Here is a 27,115-nt window from a genome sequence, read left to right as displayed (position 1 = left end):
TAAGATCAGTATAGCAATCTAGCTGCCAACCTTTAAGAAGTAAGATTTTTACCACACAGCATTTAGAATAAATATGTATATGCCAGACGAGGCACAGCTGTGACTACCAAGACCAAAAGTTACCAATTACAAAGACAAGATTATAAAAAAGAAGGAACAAAGGGAAAAATACAATGGAAAACTCCAATACAATATATTTTGTACTGAATGTATGTGCACTAATAGATGAAAAATAACTTAAGCACTTCAATAAAAACTCTATTTATTTGAACGGTACATTTTGAAATGCTCCACATTATTTCATATTTAAAATGTTTAATAATATGCATGTACTGTATTCCAAAGATATTAAGACAGCAGAAGTTTTGCAAAACTGTGATTTACATGATTTTTACCCCTAAAGCCACAAGTCCCACTCTCATGAATATTTGAGCACCTTTTTTTCCCATTTAGGTTATAAAAAAGTGATTAAATACCATCTTCGCAGTCATAAGTTTCTAAATTAATTATTTTACTTGATCGTCAGTAATATCCATTAAAATGGAAACCCTTCGAACAGTTGAAATATCTCATTGCAAATAAGGCTAATTTAGCTCTCAGTATTAAATAACTACATGCATCTCACCTAGGGTCTGGAGAATATGCTTTCTTATTTACAGTAATTTTAAAAGGGCTCTTAGGCATGTCAGCACAAAGTCTAAGCAGAATACAAGAGAGGAAAGATTATCTCATGTTCTCCTTCTAGGGTTTTGTTGTTGTTTCTGGCAGCAATATCAGCTTACATACATGTTGAATTATGAGATACATCATTTATTTGCCTTTTTTCCCCTTACTCAGCATGGATTCATACAATCAGCTGTTTGGTGGCGACTCAGAAATTCCTAGTAAATAAATACCCTATGACAAATTATATTGTTGCAACTGGTATATCTGTATGATGTGTAAAGGGGAAGGGAAAAACAGCAGAAGAATGACTGGATAATCTCACCTTCCTAGACATAACAGATTGGTAGAATGCAATACACAGCCTTGAAGACTTGCTGTCTACAGTTTACAGAAAAGAACATTCATTGTCATTACTGTCAAAACTCACAGTTCCATAAGCAGCCTACTTGCATGTTAATTACACAAATAGTATTTTTTTCCTTAGATGAACAAAGAAAGAACAAAGAATTAAAAAAACAAAATAAATGAGAATGCTCCTTAGTACATTTTTCTCTATGCCAGCTCCAGACTTTGATTACCAAACCACCAAAACCACTCCAAAAACTCAGAAACTGATCCCCCTGTTGTTTCAATCCTGTGGCATCCCAGCCAATGGATGAGGCAAGAAGGTCAGAATGACACCACCTTTGTACACAGCTTTTATATACAGCACTGGCCATTGGCACCATCTGGTGCCCTTCACAAGCCCTCCCAAGTTAATGATACTCTAAGGGAAGCTATTTGAAAGGGCTGTATTACAACATGCATTAAACTTGTGACGATCATCAGAAAAGCAGCTTCCATCCTCCTCATCTGTTAACTCCTCCCATCATTTTCCAAAGCTTCCTTTTATTTTACAAAGCCTCCTTTTCCCGGCTGCCACTTTTTCTTGGTTCTAGTTACATTTTCAGCTTCTCTCTACTTCCCAATGGTAACTGCATCACACTATCAGTTTCAGATTTCGATCAATTTCAATTTCAGCTTCTGAAACTGATCTGAAACCACAGACAGCAATCCCATGAAGATGTACACCACAGGTTCAGAAGCTGCCACAGCAGGCAGCCCTTCTTAAAAGCACATCACCACACACAAATCCTTATAAACTTCTTACACAGGTATTCTCTCTTTCACTTAAGGATAGGGTAGAAATGCAGGAATAATCATGCATGGCTGGTTTATAAAAACGTAGGTGTATCAGGTTTATTTTGAACAAGCCAGAAGTAGGTAAACTCTGGAAACCTACCTCAGTTTACACCACTGGCTACAAAACTTACCTCAACTAAGCAAGACCCTAGTAAGGGCCATCAGAAATGTAAGAAAATTCACTAATTATCTGCATTATTAGGCAGAGCAAATCCTTAGCAAGTTTGCTGATGACAACTGGGAAGAGTGGCTGATATGCCAGGGGGTTGTGCTGCTATTCAGCAGCTGGACACGCTGGAGAAATGACCTGAAAGGAACCTCATGAAATTCAACAAGTGGAAATGAGAAGTCCTGCACCCTGGGAGGAACAACCCCATGCAACCTTGTATGCTGGGGTCCATGCATCAATATAGTACCACTGTGACAAAGATGGCAAATAGCATCCTGGGCTGCATTAGGCAAAGTATTGCCAGCAGGTCAAGGGAGGTGATCCTTGCCCTCTCCTTAGCACTGGTGAGGCCACACCTGGAGTCCTGTGTCCAGTTCTGGGCTCCATAGTACAAAAGAGAGATGGAGCTACTGGAATGAGACCAGCAAGGGGCCAGGAAGACGATTTAGATGCTGAAGCAACTCTCCTATAAGGAAAGGCTGAGAGAGCTGGGACTCTTCAGGCAGGAGAAGAAAAAGCTCAGGGGGAATCTCATCAATGTGTAAATACATTAAGGGAGGGTGCAGAGAGGACGGAGCCAGGCTCTCCGCAGTGGTTCCCAGTGACAGGACAAGAGGCAGTGGGCACAAAGTCAAACACAGGAGGTTCCCTCTGAACATCAGGAAACTCTTCTTCACTGTGAGGGTGACTGAGCACTGGCACAGGCTGCCCAGAGAGGCTGTGGAGTCTCCATCCTTGGAGATATTCAGAAGCCACCTGGACATGGTCCTGGGCAACTGGCTCTAGGTGACCCTGCTTGAGCAGGGGTGGTGAACCAGACAACCTCCAAACTCAACCATTCTGTGATTCTATGAAAAACTACATATCAATCAGCCTTTTATCCCCAAGAATTGCAAGATTCAGACATCTGAAAGCACACCCAATTTGTGGTTTTGGTATCAGTTTTATTATCTGTGAAGTAATTGTAATTCTTTTTCTCTCTCTCCATATCACACTTGGTCTGATTATGACTTTTTTCTTATTAACATTCTTAATAATATGGAAAAGCACATTCTGTTCTCTTCATAGTCTTGAGAAGGTAGTCATTTGAGATTCACGGAGAAAAGGAAGGTGCAACGTTTATTGTTTTCTTGTGTTTATTTAGTATTTGTTAGTGTTGTATTTCATAAGTATCATATTTCAAATACTATGAAGTAATCAAAGACTTTTCAAATAATTATTTTGATTTTTAGAAAAATGTGCTCATATTTCCTCAATTTCACCCACGGCTTGGCTCAATACATGGTCTTCATTTAAAATTTTTTTTACTGATACACAGCACTCAGTTTTGAATGAACAGTTCAACAGAGAATACACATGATGTAAAACTTATGTATGACATTTTGGATTTGTCAGTATTGTTTTACAGTTTATGCTAACAGTTAACTTAATAAATATTTTTATAGTTTAGTAACAGTAAAATACATAGCTGTATTGCTTTTAGGATACTACATGTTTAGTCCTCATTACTCTAGAAATATCTTATTTTTATATTTGTCAGGATGGCAAATCCTTCCAAACCACAGGCACTTTACAAACCTAAACATAGCCAGAACTCTTCTAGATTAAAATCCAAGTTTAGATTAGTCAATTAGGCAAAATAAGGCAAAGAGTCGATAAAACTTTTCAGAAGAAGTTTCATCTAAAATCATATGGGACTTTTTAGGTGAAACATCAACTGTTTGAACAGCTTAGGAGAGTTTAATTATTACTTTATCAGAAGGTTATAATCTCTGAATCACCTGCAAATTTCACCTTAAGACAACAGCAAACTATTTTCACATCTTAGGTAAAATAAATTTGGTATCAATGACAGAAGTTTTCCTAACTGGTCTATTTAAACATAATACAAACCTGCTCTAGGGTTTCTATTTTGCTGTCTTTGGCTTGCAAAATCTCTAAAACCCTTCTGTCCTTGACTTCAGCTTTCTGCTTTTCTCTGGAAACAAACAAAAAAATAGACACTTTATTAGTCATAATTTGCAGTTAATCATTTAAATTTTTCATGTCCCGATAATGAATGTCATTTTAAAGCACAGAAAATTAAATTATCTGAAGCTGACAGGCCTTGCAGAATTAATCAGGGAGCATATGGCAAGTGACAGCAAACTACATCTGTAAACAGCTAACACAACTTTGCTCAAAAAGAAACAGAAGCAAAAGGTCTTAAAATACTTTTTTAAGCAGCTGAAATAATCTGTCTCAATCTTTCCCAAACGCATGAAGTGTACTTGTCCATAGATGGAACAAAACGCTTTTTTCCCTTCTTGGCAATGTAGAGCCACCAAGCTGCTTGGGTTTGTGAAGTCCTTCTCTCAGCTACATGGCATTTCTATGTCTGAAAACACTTTTGAACATCATGGATAACTATTTTACTATCTTTCACATGGACAGAACCTGTAACTTCTACCAGGGAAAAAAAGACAGCTCAAAAGCTTGGGTAAGGGAGACAAGCAGACCCTCTCTATGTGGTTAATAAGCGCAGGGCTGGCTATAATCAGCTCTGCAATACTTTGTAGAAAAACAGCTGATGAGTCATTAACACTTTGTTTAACAAACCACCTCACCTCACTGCTATCCTACTCCTTGACTCAAGTTTTAAATGTTGATGCCCTTACTGGCTTCTGGTTTAGGCAGAAAGAAAACAAATGTTGCAATAGTAAGGATACACAGAGATTCCACAGCACAAGACAGAGTTCCTACCATAGATCTGCGACAAAAGGTCTGAGAAACATTTATTCCCTAAAAATGGCCAAATACTTCAGGCATCCCCAGCACCACAGGTGACAGAGAAGCAGAAACTCATTCAGATTATCCCTGCTCTCGCAATACAGTTAAACTTCCACCATGGGTGGATATAAGCCACCCCTAGAAGCCAGAGAATCCTACTTGTGCAACTTTTGCTCTACCAAAATAGGAATGTTTCAGAGGTGGAAGGGAATGGAAGAGTGGTACTCATGAGTCTGTAAATCTGATCAAAAGTGGATGAGAATATCCAGCTATGTACAAAAGGCTTCATCTGGTGAAGCATTTTGTAAGACAGACTAGTAAGGATAGTAGATATATAGACAAGTATTTTTCTCTGCTATTACATATTACTGCATCTTCCACTGTTATTGGTGATTTTAAAGGCTAAATTACACTGTCCCCACAGGCCATCCAATAACATGTTTTTTAAATCAAGTTCTATGACTGCTAAAATATCTAGTCTGATCTTGAATAAGTAAAGAATTAAATAAAAGTGGTATGGAATTTAAAGCAATGCTTTTGGAACCCAAGATCTCAAGGCATCATAACTGTAAGTAGCGCTCTCCTACTACAGATACAGCAGCACTGGAAGAAAACTAAGAAAAGCCTAGCTGAAAAGATATGCATTTAAATTACATTTAGCTAGGAGAAACAAAAATATATGGGATCTTAAGCAGTTGTATGGCATTAAAAAAAATCTACTTCCACAAAGAAAATAATTCAGGAGCTGTAAAGATCAGAGAAAAGTGAAACCATGAATATTCAACAAGTATTCCAAAAGACATTTCATGTCTGAAAGGTATTTAACATTTTAACTGAGACAGAAACTTAACAGAAAAATGCACATCAGATCCTGAACTCAAAGCATCTGATCACCTGCAATCAGAAGCATCAAGGAATTGTCATGACAGGTTGCTAGGAAGACATGAACAGTGAAATACATAGTACAGCCAGTTTTTCACAGCTTCTCTTTAAACATCTACTAAAACTGAACTAAGTAGACTGTAACTACAGACATCCATGCAAATATGAAGTTATCTGGTGTATTCCAAAGGTTACGCTGTGATGTCCTTTAAAAACACCTAAGGGCAAAACAGGAGGCACAAGAGAGAAAAAAAACATACATGACAGTTAATGAAACTGACCCACCCCGCTTATAATGTGCAACTAGCTTAGAAAAACCACATTCTCAGTCACGTTTTAAAAAAATGCTAAAAGACTTCCTGATAAGCTTATAAAATTTTGTAATAAAAGACATTAGACAACTTTAAAAATTAGGTGTTAGTAAGGAAAAATATTTGTAAATAGATTATTTGTACAATACTTATCACAGAAGTTTGTGCGTATTCCTTAAACAGGCATACTGTTTGTGATAGGTAGTGTATGTTATTGCACAACTTAAATGAACAAAAAACTGCTCCAGTATAAAAATACCAATGTTTCTTCATACTTAATTACTTTGCTGAAGGGTCCTTAATGGCCATCAACAATTACCCTTTTTCCAAGATAATAGCTAGAGTACAGAAACCCCAAATATTTTGGGAAGAAGGTATCTCTCTCCCATAAGCACATTACACCATAATCTATCTGAGGAAGTGATGGACCTATATTAATCTATGTCTAAACTGTAAGTATTATAGCAGTCCAAGTTTCCTCAGGTCTTAATTACAGCTAGACAACCTATGAATTTAAGATTAGACACATATATAACCGCTTGATCCAAAATTTTAAGAGCTTCAGAAGACAAAAAGCAAAGCAGGTCTTGACTACAGAGGACTTAGAATAGTAATGTGCAGACACAGAAAGAAACATACAATAAAATACATACACACATAAGCCCCCTGAACCACTGATTAGCATTGCCTCTGGCCCTCAAAAGTATCCTGACCTTAACCGCTGGCTGACATGTCCTATGCATTCTTTGTTTCCACAGCGATGTATTTCCCTCTCCATTTTAATTCAAGTGTTTTTATTTTATATTTCTACTTAAGTTAAACCATTGCTCTAACCACTCATCCTATATCTACCATTCACAATATGCCATTGTCTTCCCAACTCCTCTAACCACTATCTCCTCTCACAAAGTCAGCCTTTTTAAAAAAGGGGCCCAACTGAACACAAATACTGGATAATTAAGCAGCCTATTAACTCAGCTATGCAATCATCACTTGAAAATGTATTAAACTTGTTTTCTAATGGATTAATTGACTGGAAAACCTGATGGGTCAGGTAGATTTCCCAAAGCAAGGCTCAAAAGAGTTCTACAGTTTGGGGGGGGGGGGGGGGGGGGGGGGGGGAGTGTTTGGGTTTTTTTAATTATTTTAAAGAGAGCATGGGAAGAAAGTGAATAAGACAGCCAAGAACCAAGTAAAAGAAAAAAACTGCTCTGGAGAACTGAAAAGTAGTATGCACAGCTAATTCTGGTATATTATTGGTAGTCAAGAATTTATGGAGCCCTGTGACTTTAGGACAAGGCTGCATGAAAGAGGTCTGCAGAATAAAGTCTGGGATTAGCGAGAAAAAACATACCGTTGTTAAAGCAAAAAAAAAATGTGCCTGTAAGACAGGCACACACTAGCCAATGGTTCAAAGTGCATTTCTACGTAAATGCAGTATTTTCCCTGTTTATCCAATGCTCAAACAGTCCTTCGAATAAAACTGTCGAGGAATGAAGTTTATAAATACAGATCTATTGTCTTCATAATGAGTGGGAAAAGTTTAAAGTAAATTCAATTTATTTTGGCTTTCTGAGGTTTTCTTTCAGGCTCTCTAGATAGCACAGGCTATAGTAATGCACCAAAAAATATTTTCACCAATTACTACCCATAGCTAAAGAAAAATCCTAATTATCAGAATTTAAGCACACAATGGATGTTGTCAGAAGCCTAAAGCATAAATTGAAACCTCATATGGAACTTTACCAGCAGCTTCTCCTGATGGCATACAATGGCTTCCAATGCTTGTTACAGGACAGTTCCCTCCAATCACTCAAGGTAATATGACTGACTGGAACTTACATATCATATTTGGATCTGCTGTTGCACCTTGAACTGAGAGTTGATAAGAATTGCAGCAGTCACCACCTCTTTTTTAGAAGGCTAACATATTAAGAAAAATATTCGACCAACTTTATTAATTGAGCTGTTATGTATTTACAATACATTAAAAAAGTCCACTGGAATATGGGGGGAAAAAAATTGGGCACTGTCAAGAAGCTGATGATGATCAATGACTGAGACAAACTCCTGTTTAGCTAATTAGAACCACTGATGAGCAATAATGATGTGAGCTAAGAATATTTGCAGACTTCTTTAGGATGAAAAATGGAGTGAAGAGAGGCTGTCAATTTGTACAAGTTTTAAGCTCCAATCAGTTTTCCCATGAGTACTACCTATTTTAAATGTTTAACACAGATGTATTTAGCTACAAAGATTATCGAGATTCAGCTTCCCACAAAAATGAAGAAACTGAGAAAATAGTCTTAATCATAACCTTTTTGCTGTGTTACAATTTTTTTCCTCTGTTATGCTATACTCTACACAACAGGACAGGATAATATTTTTGAGGTTTGGCACATTTTTAATGGCTTGTCAGAAATGAAACATTAGACTATAAGGAAACATTTAACTATGAATGACATACAAAAACAGAATATGCAGTACAAAAACCTTAAGATTTAAAAAACCAGAAGTTTGTTGAAGTTTATGAAACACCATGCTTCCTAAAGTCTTCAGCAAAAGCAGTGTGGGAAAAGAAGCATCTTGTATCCTAACACAGGTCTTATCAGCCAAGTAATTAACCATTTGTCAAGAAAAAGTGATTCAGAGTTGTATATAATTATGTCATTTTTACATCAATTAAATGAAAATAATTTTAACTAATAAATTGAATTTGCTGTTTACATGTTTCATGTCCTTTCAGTTTAACAAACAGCAGGATTTAAAAAAAAAAACCACAAACAAATGTGTCTACAAATTTGGCCTTAAATAGCTAAGAAAGTTAGGTTTATACTGCAAACTTTAGGCTGTTTGGTAAAAGAACAAAGGCTATATTTTAACAGTATACCTATATAACTAAAAATAAACTGCTTCTAGAAATACTGTTGCTCTTTGAATCTAAAGGGCTGCAGAACTAGAAAGGCTACAAAATACCTGCTATGTAATTTAATTTGATTATCATCTCTCCTGGTCTTCCAACTTTTTTTACAGACAGACTTACACAAGTGCATACATTCAATGTTGGTATTAAATAGATAATGAATCGTCCATGTGCAAAGGGAAGTTGTAGAGCACAGACTGTCAATGTTACTGTAAATATGGCACCAATATTGTAATTTACTATGTACAGCCACAGCCCTGCATTTGCACAGTCACTGGTTACCAGAAACAGAGCCTATGCCCTTAATGTTCCAACTAGAAACCTTACTGTGTTTCTGTGTACCTATTAAGAGAATAAAAAATAGAGCTAAATAGTTTTCATTTAATAGAGAGTTTATTTAAACCTCAGATTCTAGATGATACTTATACTTCACGATGAATTATAATTGATGCACATTATGATTATTTTTTCTTTTAATACTTATAAGTAGTACTTTTAAAAGATTTAGACTGCATGGAGCAAAAAAGAATTGATACCATACATTCTGCACTTTTCTAAGACAGCAGTTATTTTCTATAGCAAAATTACATACGCCTATTTTTGTCTCTTTACAAAAATATTTTAAGATCTAATTAAAGAAAATTTTTAAAATTAAATTATTTCCTTAGTAAATTACTTAGAGCCAGTTCTATATTCCATGATAAGTATCAAAATGGAAAAGCATCATTACAGAAAAGTTAATTTTTCTTGTATCTCTAACTTGTTTGATTTAATTCTTTAGATGATTTATTAAGGCCTCTTACTTTAAGCAATGTACATAAAACACTAAACATATTTTTACACTAAAGTAGTAAAGAAAATAGTGACTTTTTCCCTAATAATTTTGCAAACATTTTTCATCTAAAATACACAAGTCTCTTACAGTGTTGAAAATATCAGCACTTCAGAACAGACTGCTTTAACATCTGCACATCACCAGGGTTTCCCCCCAGGATTTTTAAATGATGCCTGCCTGTGCTGAATAAAGTGCTAACTTGCACCTTGCATTTCAAACTGTGTCCTGAGCAGCCATCCAGTTGGTACAACACCAGCTGAATTCCCAGAGGCCACTGTTCAATCAGGCTTGACTGCAATTATCATGTCAATATTTTGTGCTCCGATATGCAGATATGCACACATGCAAGCTGCATAATACCTTCTTCTCCATGGAATGTTGACTTATGTTCAATGTTCTGAGAATTTTTAATGAAACAGGATATTAAACTTTCATCAACTGTAGAAAATCACAATTATTTGACCTTAGACAGAAAGGTTGTACTCTTATGCTCTATTATTCTGTCCACTTTATTAAGTGATAATAACTAGGGAGTCCACTTTACTTTAAACTCAGAATGACAAAATGGTAATGGCCTTTAAAAATGTGTTAGATCTTGTTTACTTCCTCATTCTCCTGTCATTCTGTTTCCTGTTAATTTGCACAAGAGCAAAATATGAAGTGGTTTAAGAAAGCTTCTGCAAGGTATTTATCATCCCCTCAAAAGATGCAAGATAACAGTTTTTAATTATTTTCCAAGTAACAACAGTAATCTATGTTGTTCATTCATACACCACATTCACTTATCTTTTTACATAAAAAGTACTTGTCCTTTTCAGTACATCTGCATGTCATCAGTCAGTGAGAAATCTGTGTGAACCTGTTCGATGTTTCTTCCACAATTTGCTATTACCAGGATGCAGCAAACCACAGCGTAAGTTGCTGCAATTACCTTTCCAAAAATTCTTTGGTTATTTCTGATTGCTTGCTCTTCAGCAATGTTTTCGTCCATTTGTACACCTTTAGACAGATGTAACTCCCCAGGAAGGACAACAACAAAACTCCCTCTGAATAACTGGCACTAACATTCAGGTTGCCACTGTTTCTCAGAGTGGCCTGAAACGATAAATCCATTCTTGTTCTTTGTTAAGACTTGCAAGACACAGCACATGTGGAATTTAGGTGTGGAAAAACATTTATGTAAGGCAAGCTTGCCAAATGTAACTACCTGTAACAATACCATCTAGCATAATACAATCCCCGTTTACATCTACCAAATCTTGTATCACTGCACAGTTTGATCATTAATGGATCCTGCTACATCTCCTTTCCAGAAGGAAGGAAAGGAGTCAGCTAGAAGCCCTAGAAGAAAATTAGTCAGTTGACCCATGTCAAGATTTCACGTATTGCAAGAGAAGAGTCTTAAAGGAGAGCTCTCAAAGTCTATAAAAATATTTCAAAATCTTTGATATTCTCATCTGAATCCCAACTCTACTTGAGTTTACACATGCATTTACCTGTAAAAGGTACTTTCTGGCCCTTTCTTTTTTCAACTCATCATCATCATAAAAAAAAAAAATGTTTCAAAAGGCAGTGAACTAGAAATAGCATGCTCTTTACATAATACTGAGATCAATAGTATTTAAAGTAGCTGTAAAGTATACTAACATGAGTAGTACTTTTTCCAATGGCTTGTTTGAAAATACCTGGAGGCTTTTACATATCCCCAAAGGCATTTCTCATTTGCACAGTAAAGATAATTTTTTGTTTATATCCGAATATTAAAATGGGAATATAGTTACAGTTATCCAGCAAGAACTGCAAAGACTGCTGAAAAGTAAAATATCATTCCTGTATTACAGGAATCAACAGCACAGCCATAAAAAGGTACCAGCTACATTTTTACAATTTTAGGGCAGGCGAACTTCTATTTTGGGACCATGAAAGCACTTCAAAATAGCAGACAAATAATGGAAACCTACTACTAATTCCCCTCTATGTCCCCCAAATCATACCTTCTACATTTTCCTGGCTTATTTGAGAAAAAGATACTGTAAGAAATTGCCTAATGCTACAAATATAAATTAATGTTACAAATATAAATTACCTGACTGTATGGCTAGTACTGTCCACTCCATTTCTAATATATATTTTTTCTTTTTTATTCATCACACATTCGTGGTGTACAAGGTTGTAAGTGAACATTTTGTCCTTTCACGTCTGCTTCTTTTTATTCCTGTACTCTCCTCAAGAAAGTCTGGCTGTTGCTTTCATCAATTTTAAGACTGAAATCCACTAGACAATATTGTTTGGTTCATTTTACATATGATCTAGGATACACATGACTATGCTTTCTTAGATTCTCTCTGCTTCCATTAGGTAGCTGGCTTCTGATCTCACGTAGTCTATAACAAAGTCTCGGTGGGCACTGAAAGTTTCTCGGTTATGGAATTTTTGGTGGAAAGAACACAGTGAAAAATGAAGCTCTGGAAACACTGATGGTATCCATGTCACAGGCAGAAACAACAAAAGGTTTAAATCGATTTCATTCTGTTTGTATCTATCTCAAAATCTCCTAGTAAGCAAGGGCAAGATGGAAAACATTATCAATTTGGATATGACTGGGTCAATGTTGTTCCTAATATAGGTGTGAAGGGAAAAAACTGTCTTAAGAAGACTCAAGCTGGTTTTTAATCAGATTTCAGTGTAAATTTTCCATTTCCAGTTCTTGTCTGATACAAACGTGTAAAATAAAGAAAACTACAAAGCAAGAAAATCACTTGTCCTGTAATTTTCTGGACAGCAGCAGTGCTTGGTGGCAGATTCCCTGGCAATCTAATCAACATATTAGAACTGAGACAAACTGACACTGTAGCAATATATATATATAAAAAATTACTGCTATAAGGTAGAGAGTAAGACAAAAACTTTTCTGAAAAGATGAGAGTGTGAAGAGGTACAGTTATGAAACAGAAGCTTCTTCGGAAAAAATTATGGGAAGTTATAGCTGGAAAAGTTAGGAGAGAATATATGGAGCTGTAATTTGGTTGTACAAAAGATTCACAAGTAAAGCTAGGCTAGAAATTATTTCCAAAGCAGCAATTAGACCGTTCTCAAGCAAAAGAGATGAAGGTACATCAATTAAAGAGAAAAATACATGCTATTGCTCCATCTGTCAAATCAAAGCAACCCCAAAGTTCAAAGCCGTGATTAATAAAACTCCTATATACTGAAAGGGTTTTATCCAAGCCTATTCCAGGATTCTCTGGGGTAATGACAACACCCAAAACGATGCTGCTGAAGCAATTTCTTCTTTCTTAATTCCTTAACTCTGAGAAGCACGGGAAAGGTATCATAGAGATGTATAGCCTTGAGTTCACAAGAGGTTTTCTAAAGCATTAGTGTTCTTCTGAAAGAAGAGAGGACATGAAAAACTAGACAAGCACCTTAATAGATGTTGTCACGCTTTCAGATAAGAGTACCAATCACCAGCCTCTACACAAAGTACAAAGCACACACTCAGAATATATCTTCACCTTCTTATATAATACACTATTATTATACACCAGATTTCTGTAGCAAGTCTTCTGATAGGCTGAATACTACATTAAAAGGGTTTCACAAACATGTTCTACCATTGTAAAAAAATTCAGCTCATTATCATGCTTGTGGGCATCAAGGTGTTATCTTAAGAGCCCCATGTTCATTGTATCTATCAGGATAATGCACAGACAATTATCAATTTCTGTTGTAAATAAAGTACTACGTAATTTAAAGCAAGGGATAACTACCAACCATAAAAATATTCCTAGACCTGAAGAAGGATAAACAAAGAAGACTGACTGTATCTTATATAGGCATACAGTTCAAGAACTCAAAATAATTCATTGTATTCACTGTTATTTAAATGCAAGCTTTCTAACATCTCTACGCTTCAATTTGTCCTAATATCATGATTATTTTTTAAATGCACCACAAACCAAAAATGTTAATAAGCCTGAACACCTCTGTTCCTATTTTGTTAAGTTTCATGTGAAAAAGCTAAAATTTTCTATATGTTCAGCTATCTACAGAATGTGGTTAAGGCAAAGCAATTTTTTAATGTTTTTCATATACTTGTGCTTATATACATATAATGTATGTTCATATACATTAAATACTATATTTATATATTTTAAGCAGTTCTGAGATTTTTTTTTTGTTTGAAGTAGATCAATACTACCACCGCTGTCCTCATGAAAATATGACCAAATTTTATCGTAAGACAAGTCAGTAAGAATCCGCATTTCAACATAAATGAGGGATGCTGTAAATCTGTTCCTAAGTCTTCCTCACATATTAAAATTATTTCCAAAATCAAAACATGCAAGCAGTGTGAAAGTAGTACACTGCCCTAAAAGCCAAGCTACTACTCTCTGCAGGTAACTGTCCCAGTACAGAGCCAGAAGTTATTTGACATCATCGTTGGTGACCAGATGTGAACTCTCAGGTAACAGCTGTCTTAAAACAAGCTGTATGTGCTTACATCATCAATTTCTTCCCCTGGATATGAATGCTTTACAACATTAGCTCTAGTTACACGATCACACCATATTTTTGGACGAAATTTTCACTGCTTTATGCAATGCAGGACATGGGACAACACTATAGTGAATGCACTCCCAGCTAAAGAACTTAATGCTGTATTTTCAGAAGTGGAAGAACATTTACTGATCAAGTCCAGAAAGGAAAGGTGTGAACAAACAAAACTTGCCTTTCAAGATCAAAACACTGAACAGAAATCCAAAGTAGCTAGGACCCCTCCCGGCTCTGTGAAAAGCTTCCCAAGTAACACTGACTAGCCATTCAAAGAAGTTAAAATCCTTTTTTTCTTTTAAAAAATAATTCACTTTTTCATTTTAAAAGAGGGAAATCATGGCACCCTGAGAGACAGAACAGACAAATCTTTTGACGAGAACAGAATCAAGTGTTTGAATTCTGACAGTCATGTTACCAACTCATACACATCCCCCTTATCTTTGGCCTACAAAAATTCTGCACTTGTAAATAATAGCATTCTAAAACAATGAATCACATACTATGATGATTACTAATACTTATAGCAATCAGATGATAGTATGTAAGTACCATGAGGAAAACGTCATCATTAATATCCTCAGAGAAGCAATAATTAAACTGCATAGTGAATCTCTTCTGTTACTATGTCATAGCCTTTCACTTCTTTAAGAATGCAGGTAAACATAATTTATACATGTAACTGTTATCCAACCACTTATGACACCAGAAAATGTCATTTGCTGCCTCTTGCTCCTTCAACAGAAAAACAGAATAATTATAATTTCGAAACCGAATTCAACTGCAGCACAGCAATCTCAGTGAAAACACATTTTCAAGTATACATCAACTTATACCAGAAAAGGAAAGTTGCAACATATTCTAGGTACTCTTGACAAAATTTAACAATAGAATTTTTGTAACACATTTTCAAAATCCTACATAGCTCTCAACTAAAAAGATAAAGAATATGGTATCAGCAGTGGGAGGGTTGTTTCTTTTCCATTTTAGTATCATGTTAAATCTTTAAACTCACCTTTCCACAACCAAGCTGACAGCTTGAGTAAGATCTGGACTTGACATTTGAAGATGTTTCCACAGAGACCACACAAATTCTTTATCAGCCTTAGAAGCAGGAAAAAAAGACAAAAATACATTAAATGTATGCTACACCTTTTATAGACAAAAATGTTACACTGTGCATATTCAGAAGACAATTACAAAAAACCCACCTCTATTCTAGTGAGAATTCCCTACAAGTTTCTCACTGTCCCATGAATAAAAAACCCATGGCAAACAATTCTCTTGAATAAACAAAGTTTTAACCATACAGAATTTTGAAGGAAGACAAAGACCTATAGCCAACAATAAAGGAGTACACAATGTGACATAAGGCAGCAGAAATAAACATTATTCAAAAAAGGCTGCCTTTTGCTATATCCAGTACTGGTATTTCTAGCAGCAGGACAATTTTTATTAATAAACATTGATCCTGGAATACATGCTTCAACATTAAGTTTCACCATATGCAGCTCTTAGATTTTATTTCAAAACAGACAGTAAATCAGTCTTCTAACATATGCTCAGCTAACAAGCATTATATAAAAGCTTCTGAAAAAATTCTCAAGTGAGAGCAAGAAAACAATGTTCTTTAGAAATACACTTAAGAAAGTTTGTGAAAATTAGAAGTCAGCTAAAAGCTTTTTCCAGATCTGTATTTTCTGCTACACATAAGTTATTATTTTGCACTGGTGTACTTTTATTCCAATAGAGTTTTATTACTGGAAGCACCAATATCGATGTAGTTACGTTACAAACTAAAACCATAATGTGTTAAATATACAAAAAATCTGGGGGCGGTGCGAGGAAATCAGCGTGAAGACAAGAAGAACGGTAAGAAAACATATGTACATAAACCATGGACTGGACTAAGACCAAACCTGCTAAAAGCAGCCTAACATAAAAATAGATACCAATAAGCCAAAACCATCATATTCACAGATATGTCTATTGAACAGGTAAAAATCACAGAGTGTAGCTTAGTCTACCTTTTACTAGTTTTTGAATATTAAAAAAAATAGAATTTGCATGAGGACAACATACGACCTAAAACGAAAACCAACAATATTACAGCTATTCGTTTCCCTGCTTCCTTCTTCTCCCAAGCTTCCGGAACCTAATCTACTAACATATGGCAGGTATCATTAGTCAACCAGAACCTCACTAAAATCGCTAAAAAAACCATACAGTATCTCATCTCATCTCTGCACAACTCTAGCTTAATCCTGATTATCAAATGAAACAGAAGACCTGAGTTCCTATCTTTACCTCCACTGTTTGGTTTCTTCATAGGTTTCCCATTTAATTTCTTCTTTCCCTTTCTCATTTTTCATGAACAGATTGCACCTTTGGTTACAGTACTGTGAGCCCATGACTTGAAAAAGCTAAAAGCAATGGCTATCTAAGGCAAAAAACAGCTCAGCAGAACTACAGGTATGACAGGGCTCACAAGAGTAAATAAGGACCACATACTTTATGATTAGAGTACATCTCAGGAGCAGAAATAGCTTTTTCTGTTTTGCTGTTATTTTCTTTTCATTTGTTCCTGATCAGTTTTGCCTTCTAGGAAGCAAACTTGAACTTTACAAGCAATTATCAGTTCCAGCGCATGGCAATCACTCCATCTTAATGCTTCTCTTTCTTCAGAACAAGACAACAACTATCTTCAATATGAAATCAAAAGATCTCTCTAAAGCTAGCAGGCTTTTATCAAGATTTATCAGTGTACTGAGTCTAAATTATTTTATCAAGATTAATACCGCAACAGCCAAATACACTGAATTATGGATTTAATGAACTTTAACAATGATTACAGAAGAAATAGGAGAGATGGTTATACCTATTTTCTCCATGATTTATGAGGAAAGCCTCAAAGATTTTTTTTTAAAGTTCTGATATGTCTGTCTTTCAAATTTAGAAATGCCCATATTTTGAATTTTAAAATTGCATAGAGAAGTGAGACAATGCTGAACTTAAGAAAAACCTAAGAAAAATGCTGAGCAAGTAAGTGAGGGGGCTTATGATTGTTGGTTTAAAAAATATCTTCCTCTTTCAACTATTGTAATTTCTAGTTTACATTTATTTAAATCTTTAAATGCCATCAACTGCTTCAGCCAAGCAAGTTAGAGAACTTTACAGAGATTTGATGCCTTATCAAGGTATTGCTGTAAACCCAGAAAAATTCACCCGCCTACTGTAAGAATGCACACCACTATCAAATCCAACTAGCTTTCCGATAGTGTTAGAAAGTAAATAAAACAAAGGCTCTGGCCACAAGGATCTTATAATGCAAGACTATTATCAGCTTATTTAAACTGGACTACAGAAGAAAAAGTTTGTCTTTCATAAAACCAGAGAAATTTCATCTAACCACCTTTGTAGGATGTACACAACTTTTCAAGTGTTGACAGGGAGATTTTGTTTTGGGTTATTTCCAAACAAAACCAAACAATTAACAAAAAAAAAAGTCTGTAGAAAGAAATGGTGCACAAACCGTTTTTTAAAAACCCTTGAAAGGAACATCACCCTTCTCTAACCAAATTGGGTTAGCAGTAAGGACTCTTTTCAAATCTGCAAGTGACCCTGCTGCATGCAACCAAACAGTAACTAACTGGATTATGGTGCACTATGGTGCATGACTGCATTCACTTTTTGAAGATAACACCAAAACTAAGCCATACATCATACAAATAAGAACTCAAATGACTTCACATCAGTATCCAAGTCTTTATTCAGTAGAAGTGCTAAAAATAAGTTTACTTTCAGCTAGGAGTTAAGCTAAAAGACAAACAGCAAACATTATATTAATTAGGTTACACAGTTCGGACCAAGCAGATGACTAGCACCTCTTTAAAAAAAACCAAAAAAGTACAATGTCATATTGTGTGCTATCACCTTCTGCCACTTAATATACTGGATTTCTATGTATCTAGTCCGGAAGACTATAAAAAAGTGTGCACTTTTTTTCATGTGCTCTGAAAAAAGCCACCATCTCCTGAAAATGCTTTACCATGTGTGTACATGGTGAACCAGGCATGACCTACTGCTTCTTCTCAGGCAGAAACAGAATGGAAAATAAAAATGTTTTTCAGATTTGGAAAAAACACTGCAGGCTTCCAAAAAGCATTAGGATCTATACAGAACACGGATTCAGAGCATTTTTAACATCTAAAAATATCTTGTATTTATGCTGGGAGCCCAGCAAAGAAAAAACACAAAGCCAAACAAAAACTCACTAAAGAATAGCAAGGGAAATGTGACTGCAATTATTTAGAAGGACATTAAGTAGTGCTTACACTCTAAATGACACCACTTTGAGTATAAAGAAATCATGAATAATAATGGAGGACTAAACCACTATATATAATAAACTATGTCTAACTCTAATTTTAAAATAATTTTAATTCAAATCTTTCAGTTAATCAGCAATACAGAGAGCAGAACTGAACTGATAACAGTGCTTGAATATTTTTATATCTTTAATACACAATTCGCTGTGTATTTTTAAACTACTTAAAATCACTAATAAATTGGTCTGAGGGCCATGAAGTCATTACAGCACACAGAAGTCCAAATATAACAAAGTACCAACAGAATTCCACCTGCAAACGCTCAAAAATCTTAAATCAAAGTTTTGGATGCTGATTTATGAGCTCACGAGCTTTGTTCTGTTCAGTTTTCTTTGCCTGTTTAAAGATTTGGATTTGCTTACCATCACGCTTCCTTAGCTTTTCCCCTTACTGTCATGTATACAAGACCACAGAAGTAGCTGTTGGGTCTTCTGCTTATTCATTTATTTATTTATTTATTAGAAGAGCTGAGTCATTTGGGCTTCTGCATGACTCCAAGATGCACTATCAAATATCACAAGACTCACTGCAAGCAGCAGTGGCTGCCTATTGTCCCTACTCTGCAGGTTCCTACATACTCCAGGTCCCAGCTGGGGAACAGCACAAGGCATCACAGGAAGACAGAATAGTGCACAACTTTGATACACCTGCTTGTAAGCACAGCATTTCTCCATTACAAAAAAATAACAAAAAGGGAGAACTACAATAACATACACTGAATTGTTCCCAATGAACAAATATGTACAACAAGAGGGAAATATTGACATCCCTTCCATGATTTTTGCTGAGTACCTATGAGAGACTGGACAGAGTTAATGCCTCAAACACCCATTGTGATGGAGACCAGGGCCTGGGTTTTGCGGTTGAGGGAAGGAATGGAAGTTGCTTGCAAGGCCACATAGCAACACCACATGTGAGGGACTGAAACAGTTAATGTCTCACACATTGTGGTGGGGCAAGTTCTGCATAACAACAAACCAAACCACAGGTTAGGTGTGCAGTTCATGGGCAGCTCACTGTGTTTGGCCAAATGTCAAACAACGGTCATACCTGCAGGGAGGGAGAAGGTACTCCCCAAATGACTCCCAAGCCCACCGACCCATTTCCCAAAGGTTATGGAAGCACAAACAGCACATGACACCTAATTAGCCTAATGAGTTCAAGTGCCCACCTGAAGGAGGGACAAAGAGATGATAAAAGGAAACAAACTGAAGCCCCACATGCGGGCACCCTCCGGAACTGGACTCTTAGGCTGGCTGGACCAACACTGGTGAAATCTTTCTTCTCTCTCTCTCTCTCTTTTTTCTTCGCATAACCCCTACTCTTCGTCCCTTTAGACACAGTCTCTCTGTCTTTCTCTCTCTTTTTTTCCGTAATCCCTACACCTCATCCCTTTAGACATAAACCATTGTACCAAGTCTGGGACTAGGAATGGATCCAGCCGCCCCGGGGCTCCTCTCTGAGGAGGAGTCTAGAAAGCAAGGGGGTCTGCTCTGAACGTCGTGACCCAACGGGAGAGATCTCCTTATTGTCTTACCTGAAGTGATATATATGGTTACCACGTGTTACATGGTTTACTGACGCAGTTTCATGACAATTCTTGTTGTAAGAAACTCCGCCACCTGCCGTTACACCTTCCAAGTTCAGGTTCCTTCTCCCATAAATAAAACGTTCAAATGATCATTTGGTGTTGCTTCACCTTAATCTAGCCCAAAGGAATTCAGAATTCAGCACAACCCCTCCCTGGTCTGTCCAGCACAGGTTGTGACAGCATCCAGCATGTACTGAGTTTCTGGCAATCTAGTTTCTACATAAACTTTGCCAAGCCTCCCAGAAATTGACCTTTTGATAATACATAAAATACAAAGTTTCAATTAACATTAAGTTGTCTTCCCCATGAGAAGACAGACACTAAGGTACAAACGACCTCTTAATTGAATAAACAGTTCAGATAAACCTCAAAGCACCTACAACTATTTCACAGACAGACTACTTTCCAAGGAAGAGTAAAATCAACTCCAAGTTGTATGCATGTCAGTGAAATTGCCACCCCTTACATAAGTAAGTTCTGCAACATTTCTGTCTTCTGTTGAAGGAACGGTAGATGAATCAGGAATGAAAAAGCCAACCTAACTTAAAAATAAAAAAGCTTGCTTGCAGTAAGGAATATTGAATGTGAACAGTGTGCACTAAATAAATGTCAAAGAAACAGCTAAACAGAACAGGCTAAGTGGTGTCCATTAAAAAAAAAAAAAAAAAAAGAAAAACACAAACAAACAAGAACCTTCCTAAGTCATCTGGAAATAAGTGAAAAATCACTGGAATTTCCAGAACTGCAAAACAACACCATTTCAATAAATGCTGTTTATTTTTGATGATGGCAGGAACTGCTATTTAAAGCTACTACTGCAACCTACGAATGAGCGCACACAGAACTATAAAGCTGTGCTGTCATTACATCGAGAGACATTCTAATCTAAATCAACAAATGCCTCTCACTACATATTTGTACTTCTGTAAATGCACACAAAATAAAGCAGCGTCCTGCCCTAGCGGACCTCTGCCAGAAGAATAAGGACACAAATACATCTTCAAATACCTGTTACCAGTAAAAAAATAAAATTACATCTTCAGTTAAAAATCTGTGAACTTAATTACATAAAAAGAAAGTTTACAAGGAAATGTAGAAAATTTCTCATTATGACAGTAAAACAGTAAAACGTCAATGAATGGTAAGTTGCCATAAAATGTGACTTTCTTCACTTTAACACACCCAACATTTTAATAGCTAAAACTGTTTAATTTAAATCTACCAGTAATTAAGCATTTTGTATAACAGAATGAGTATTAGCCAGAAATTATAACAGTTTTAAAATAAAAAGAAGTTTAAACAGCCTTTTTAAGGTCTTGGCACTATTAGTGGACTTGGTAAGGCTGTTCCCTGAAAGGTCTTGGGAGCCAAACAATTTCTTCTGAAAAAAACGTTGCTTAGACTGTCTGAAGTTGGCACAGAAAACACTGCAGCTGTCAAGGCCTAGGATGTATCAATCTTCAGCATACCCAAGGAACATTCAGCCTACTCAAGTGTACATTAACAGCTCAAGAGATCAGCAAGAATGTACCTTGAACAGCTGAGAACTTAAATACACAAGGCAGAATACAGAAAGTTAGCAAAAATTACTCATTAAAACTAAGATTATTCACAACACATCTAATGACAGATAAAGACGCTCACCCTGCGATCAAGTCTGCACTCCAGAACTGAAGAATTATGAAAGAAAAAACAGACCACACGGCATATCCCCCCAAAAGTGGGATTTTCCCTCAGCCTACAGTGAAAGCAATTGTAGTTCATTATCCTACTGAAAGACATACAGAAATGAGGAGTACCTTAGCTCTTGAACATGTTCTTTGCAAAGCAAACTATTTTCCTTACTGATTTTTAACAGCAGCAAGCTCAGAAGCAGGGACAAACATAAGATGAGCCACTGATAAAGGTTATATAACATGACTAGCTACAGCAAAAGTATTTGCTTGCCAGCAAAGTCGTGAATTTATTAAACATTAGTGTAAGTCACAAAACTAATCCCTCTGGCTTATACGCAGGGGAAGACAAATATTCGTATTTAAATTAAAACAATTTACTTTCCTTTGGAAGAGAAATCCAAGCATAAATACTGGTCTGGACATTTGACATCAAAATTATGTAAAAGTGTATCAATATTGCATAGTTATTTGTCTAATAGAAACTTAAAAGTGACCTAAACACTGATTTAGAAACTTAAAAGTGACCTAAACATAGAATGTTTTGAGTATTTTTAAACTGCTTTATCAAGGATAATTAGCTGGCATTTTTTTAAAGTAATGACTCTGAACTGCTACAGGAAAAGCTTTTAAATTAGCAGTGAGAAGAGTACCAAAAGCATAAGCAGTATCTCTCTTTTTTTGCTCACAGGAACTATACATTCATGACAGTTTGGGTAGTAAATTTACAGGTGGGTTTAATTTTTGTTTACATGTCTATCATGCACTGTTGAGAACAAGCATAAACTGAAAAACCTGTTCCTTTAGTGTAAATTCATACATCAAGTGTCTGTTACCTGCAGTTTGAAATCAGTACTCTTTTTTGATGTTCCACTGTATCTCAAAGCATGTTAACTATTAGTAGCGTTCATATCATACCTTAAATTTTTATAGCATTACAAATTATTATTTACTAATTAGGAAGATACCATCTTCTGAAATCTGGAAGAGAACACCCCCAGAACAGAAAAACAAAATCCAAACAACCAACATCTTCCCTGCCCACTCCCCTCCACACCTCCTGATATTTGCTAGAAAAGTACAGGACACAAACTCTTGATTTTAGTTTTTTAATCAGTAGATACCCCCAAAAGGGAAAATTAAACAGTTGGGAGGACAGAGGGAGCTATTGGTTTACTGTTAATTTCTAGTAAGAACTCTATAATAATCAGATACCGACAATTTTCTGTATTACAAAGCATTTCAATACAAAGTGAAATACACATGACTGTCAGGCTGGAAGAATTTGTACAGAAATGCAAAATACTTCATGGAATGGAGAAGAAAATAAAAAGCATGAAATAACATGGCTGATATAAGCACTGAAACATCTGCAAGAAAACTGTTAATATGGATTGTTTTGGACTCCCCTAATATCTAGTATACTTCTGACTAAAGAGCTCAAGCCTTTAATCAAGCTGTCGTATATGCTTTATATGCAAGTGACAGGCTTGCTTCTTGACGTCGCACAAGACTTTTAAACTTACACTGTTGTATGCTGCCAGCGCAGACTCTCTTGATCCTGCTGTGCCAGTGTTTCTTTGTGATTTCCAGTCACGTATCATATTCCTAAATAAGAGGTATTCCCTCTACAACCCATCCAGTCCTGCCAAGTGGCCACAGTACAGAATACTACACTTTACAGAAACTCTCTGAGGTGCTACATTTTTCAACAACCTAAAAAGTCACTAGGAGGGAAGACTGATCAGTACGTCACAAGAAAACTTAGTGCCTTATACACACCAGGCTCTAAAGATAACATTAGGTTATTTTCAAGTTCACAAAAGTCACTCACATACAGAATACGCTGTTACATCTAATTGCCAGGCAGAGATTTGTAAGAAGGCTGTATGTGACCCAACCAGATTGATAGCTTCAAAATAGATGCCATCAGCAAACAAGTTTACCTTCCCCACTTCCTTCCTAATTCCTTAATGTTGCAGTATAAGGGGTATGCAACCGACATGTAATTGCATGATACTAGAAAAATAGTTTAACATATCTTCCAGCCCTAACTTTCTATTTAAAGAATTTCCTGTTATCTTGTCTCTGTTGGTAGTTTTGGCAAGATACCTTTGAAACAAAAATGGAAAAAGAAAGTATACTGCTTTACTTACACATAAATGTAGAATATAAAAAATTGTGTGTAGATATATATAAACACACATGCCCCCAGCCAAGAGATTGCATCCTCACTCAGAACTCTGTTGAAAGCAAACAGGCACCATAAAAATGATATAAAGTTATCATGTTAGAATGTTGCTGCAGTAATAGTGGTCTAAGCAAAAATACTACACGACTTACACTAAAAGATGCTGTCATTACACATGATTTCATGAACGGACTCTCAGATTAGTCCGTCAGTGTGACAATGCACTTAACTGAATGTTATTACATGTTCTTAATTGACATAAATAACTGACTCATTGTGGCATCAATGGACAAGAAATACAAGATATTTCCTGGCCCGTCATGACATAAGTCAATGAATTAACATCACAGAAGTCAGATCAGTACCATCACAGGAAGACAGGACAGAAATAAACATGTTAAATGGTAGAGAGAAGTTATCAGATAGACACTGATCTATGAAATGCCATGCCACCCTGACTGAATATCTAGAAGTAAATTACTTCCTTTGCTCTTTGGTGAATGCACAGTCAGGATGCTCTGCAAGCCTTCATTCACTGGTACAGCTGTTACACCAACAATTGCTTTTTTCTGAGTACTCAACATTGAAAACTTAACACTTGGTTGATGTAAGAACTGTTTTCAAAGAGGAGAGGATAGGAGAAAGCAACTGGTTCAGTTCCAGAGGTAAGGGTTTGCTTTAATCCCTTTATAGATCAAGCATAGGATAACTCATCTGTGAGCTTTCATTTCAAGATATAAATACCTGAACTACTTCAATTAAAACTAACCATAGTCATTGAAGTAATTTGGATGGAAGATGCAGAGAATGGAATAGAACATGAATTTTCTAGGTCACATAACTGCTTTCTGGAAGTGCTACAATTCTGAGAGTTATTTTAAGACTTCAATCACTTATTTGAGAGCACAGGACAGTCTAGAAGTTTCAGCAGTGGCCTCATAGCTTTTGTTTAAATATAATGCTCTGGATTAATATAATCATAATGCATTTGTGATTTTCAATGCATTCAAGAACACAGGAATGCAGAAGTAGTTTTATTTTACAGGCAATATAACCATACACATACATTTGGGTATATTCACTCCGAACTACCATGACTAATTATTATGGGTTTGTGTGGCGCGATTTTTTTGGTAGTGGGGGAGGGGACCATAGGGGTAGCACCTGTGAGAAGCTGCTAGAAGCTTCCCTGGCTCCAAGTCAGACCTGCCTCTGGCCAAGGCCGAGCCCATCAGTGACAGTGGTAGAGCCTCTGGGAGAACAGATTTAAGAACGGGAACCAGTAGTGGGGGAGGAGATGAGAATGGGAGAGGAACCCCTCTGCAGACACTGAGGTCAATGCAGAAGGAGGGGAGGAGGTGCACTAGAGGAGGGGATGCCCCTGCAGCCCATGGTGAGACGGCAGGCTGTCCCCCCCCAGCCCGTGGACGGGAGCCGGGGAGCGGAGGCCCCCGAAGACGGCTGTGTCTCCATGGGAAAGCCCATGCTGGAGTGGTGCGTGGCTGAAGATCAGCCTATGGAAAGGACCCACGCCAGGGAAGTTTGTGGAGGAACTGCAGCCCACAGAAAGGACTCACGTTGGAGAAGCTGGTGGAGGACTGTGTCACGTGGGAGGGACCCCACAGTGGAGCAGGGGACGAGTGAGGAGTCCTCCCCGAGGAGGAAGGAGCAGCAGAGACAAGGTGTGATGAACTGACCCCAGCCCCCATTCCCCATCCCCCTGCGCTGCTGCAGGGGAGGAGGGAGAGAGAACCGGGAGCGGAGTTGAGCCAGGAAGGAGGGAGGGGTGGGGGAAGATGTTTCAAGTTTGGATTTACTTCTCATTATCCTTGTTTTGACTTGATTTGTAGTAAATTAAATGGGTTTTGTTTCTTCCCCACGTTGAGCCTGTCTTTTGCCCATGACTAAGAGGGGAGCGATCCCTCCCAGTCCTTATCTCAACCCACAAGCCTGCCTTTATAATTTTCTTCTCATCCCACCGTGGCTGGAGGCGGAGAGTGAACAAGCGGCTGCATGGTGCTTTGTTACCAGCTGGGCTGAAATCACAACACTAATGAAGTGGAATTTGGGTCCATCAGGTCAACTCTGCCTGAAATGACTTTGTAGTACTTTCCAAATCCTGTGAGATTGTGGACAAATAGGAGAATATTTGCATACCTTTTAAGTCATGAGCTAAACAGTACCTGAAATAGTTGAAACAGTGCATGCATAATAACAAGGACAAGATTATCTTAAGTCATTCTCTAAGAACAGCATACCTCCTCCTGAACCAAAATACAGTTTGATGGGAAAACCAGGCCTGCTACAGCTTCTCCAGGCTGAACCTGTAACTACATGGTAAACACAGACATCTCGGCGTGTTCTAGAGGCATCCTCAGCGCAGTTGGAAATGTTACAAGAGCCTACTTCTCTGCATGTAAAACTCAAATTCCTTTCCTGAGAAACAGCAATATTTTGTTGTTCCCATAAAAGATACCTTTCCACTCATGCCGATCTCATGGCAGTCAGAGAAAGTTGCCAGTGACTGGAAGAAAGGGAATATCGCACCCTTTTTAAAAAAGAGGAGGACCCTGAGGACTACTGACCAGTCAGCATCACCGCAGTGCCCAGTAAAATCATGGAACAGATCCTCTCGGAAGCTGTATCAAGGCATCTAAGGATAACAAGGAGGTGATTAGAGAAAGACAACATGGCTTCAACAAGGGCAAATTGTGCTTCACTAATCCAATGGCCTTACACAATGGAGTGATTGCATCAGTGGACAAGTGAAGAGCTACGGATGTCATCTACTCAGATTCTGTAAAGCCTTTGATACAGTCCCCCACAACATTCTTGCCACTTCATTGGAGAGATATGGGTTTGATGTATGGACTGTTAGATGCATAAGGAATTGGGCGGATGGCCCCATCCAGAGAGTTACAGTTAATGGCTCAATGTCCAAATCCAGTAACGAGTGACATCCCTCCAGGGTCCAGGCTGGG

General features: G+C 37.0%; 1 protein-coding gene across 5 annotated transcripts in view; it reads right to left on the bottom strand.

Moving 5' to 3' along the window:
• The window catches only part of CNTLN (centlein), a 199,991-nt gene that overhangs the window by 165,193 nt on the left and 7,683 nt on the right, over positions 1-27,115 (bottom strand). For 4 of the 5 annotated variants that reach the window (XM_069776753.1, XM_069776759.1, XM_069776756.1 and 1 more), the window contains exons 1-3: positions 21,915-22,049; positions 15,307-15,395; positions 3,911-3,995 (exon numbers count right to left, since the gene is read on the bottom strand). In XM_069776753.1, the coding sequence (XP_069632854.1) occupies positions 3,911-3,995; positions 15,307-15,395; positions 21,915-22,034 (294 nt within the window). In that variant the 5' untranslated portion in view covers positions 22,035-22,049. Of the gene's footprint in view, positions 1-3,910; positions 3,996-15,306; positions 15,396-21,914; positions 22,050-27,115 lie in introns of those variants that run through there. The other variant, XM_069776754.1, reaches the window with a different exon arrangement.

Source organism: Haliaeetus albicilla, chromosome Z, assembly GCF_947461875.1.
Source record: "Haliaeetus albicilla chromosome Z, bHalAlb1.1, whole genome shotgun sequence".
Lineage (NCBI taxonomy): Eukaryota > Metazoa > Chordata > Aves > Accipitriformes > Accipitridae > Haliaeetus > Haliaeetus albicilla.
This window is presented reverse-complemented; position numbering and strand designations above follow the sequence as displayed.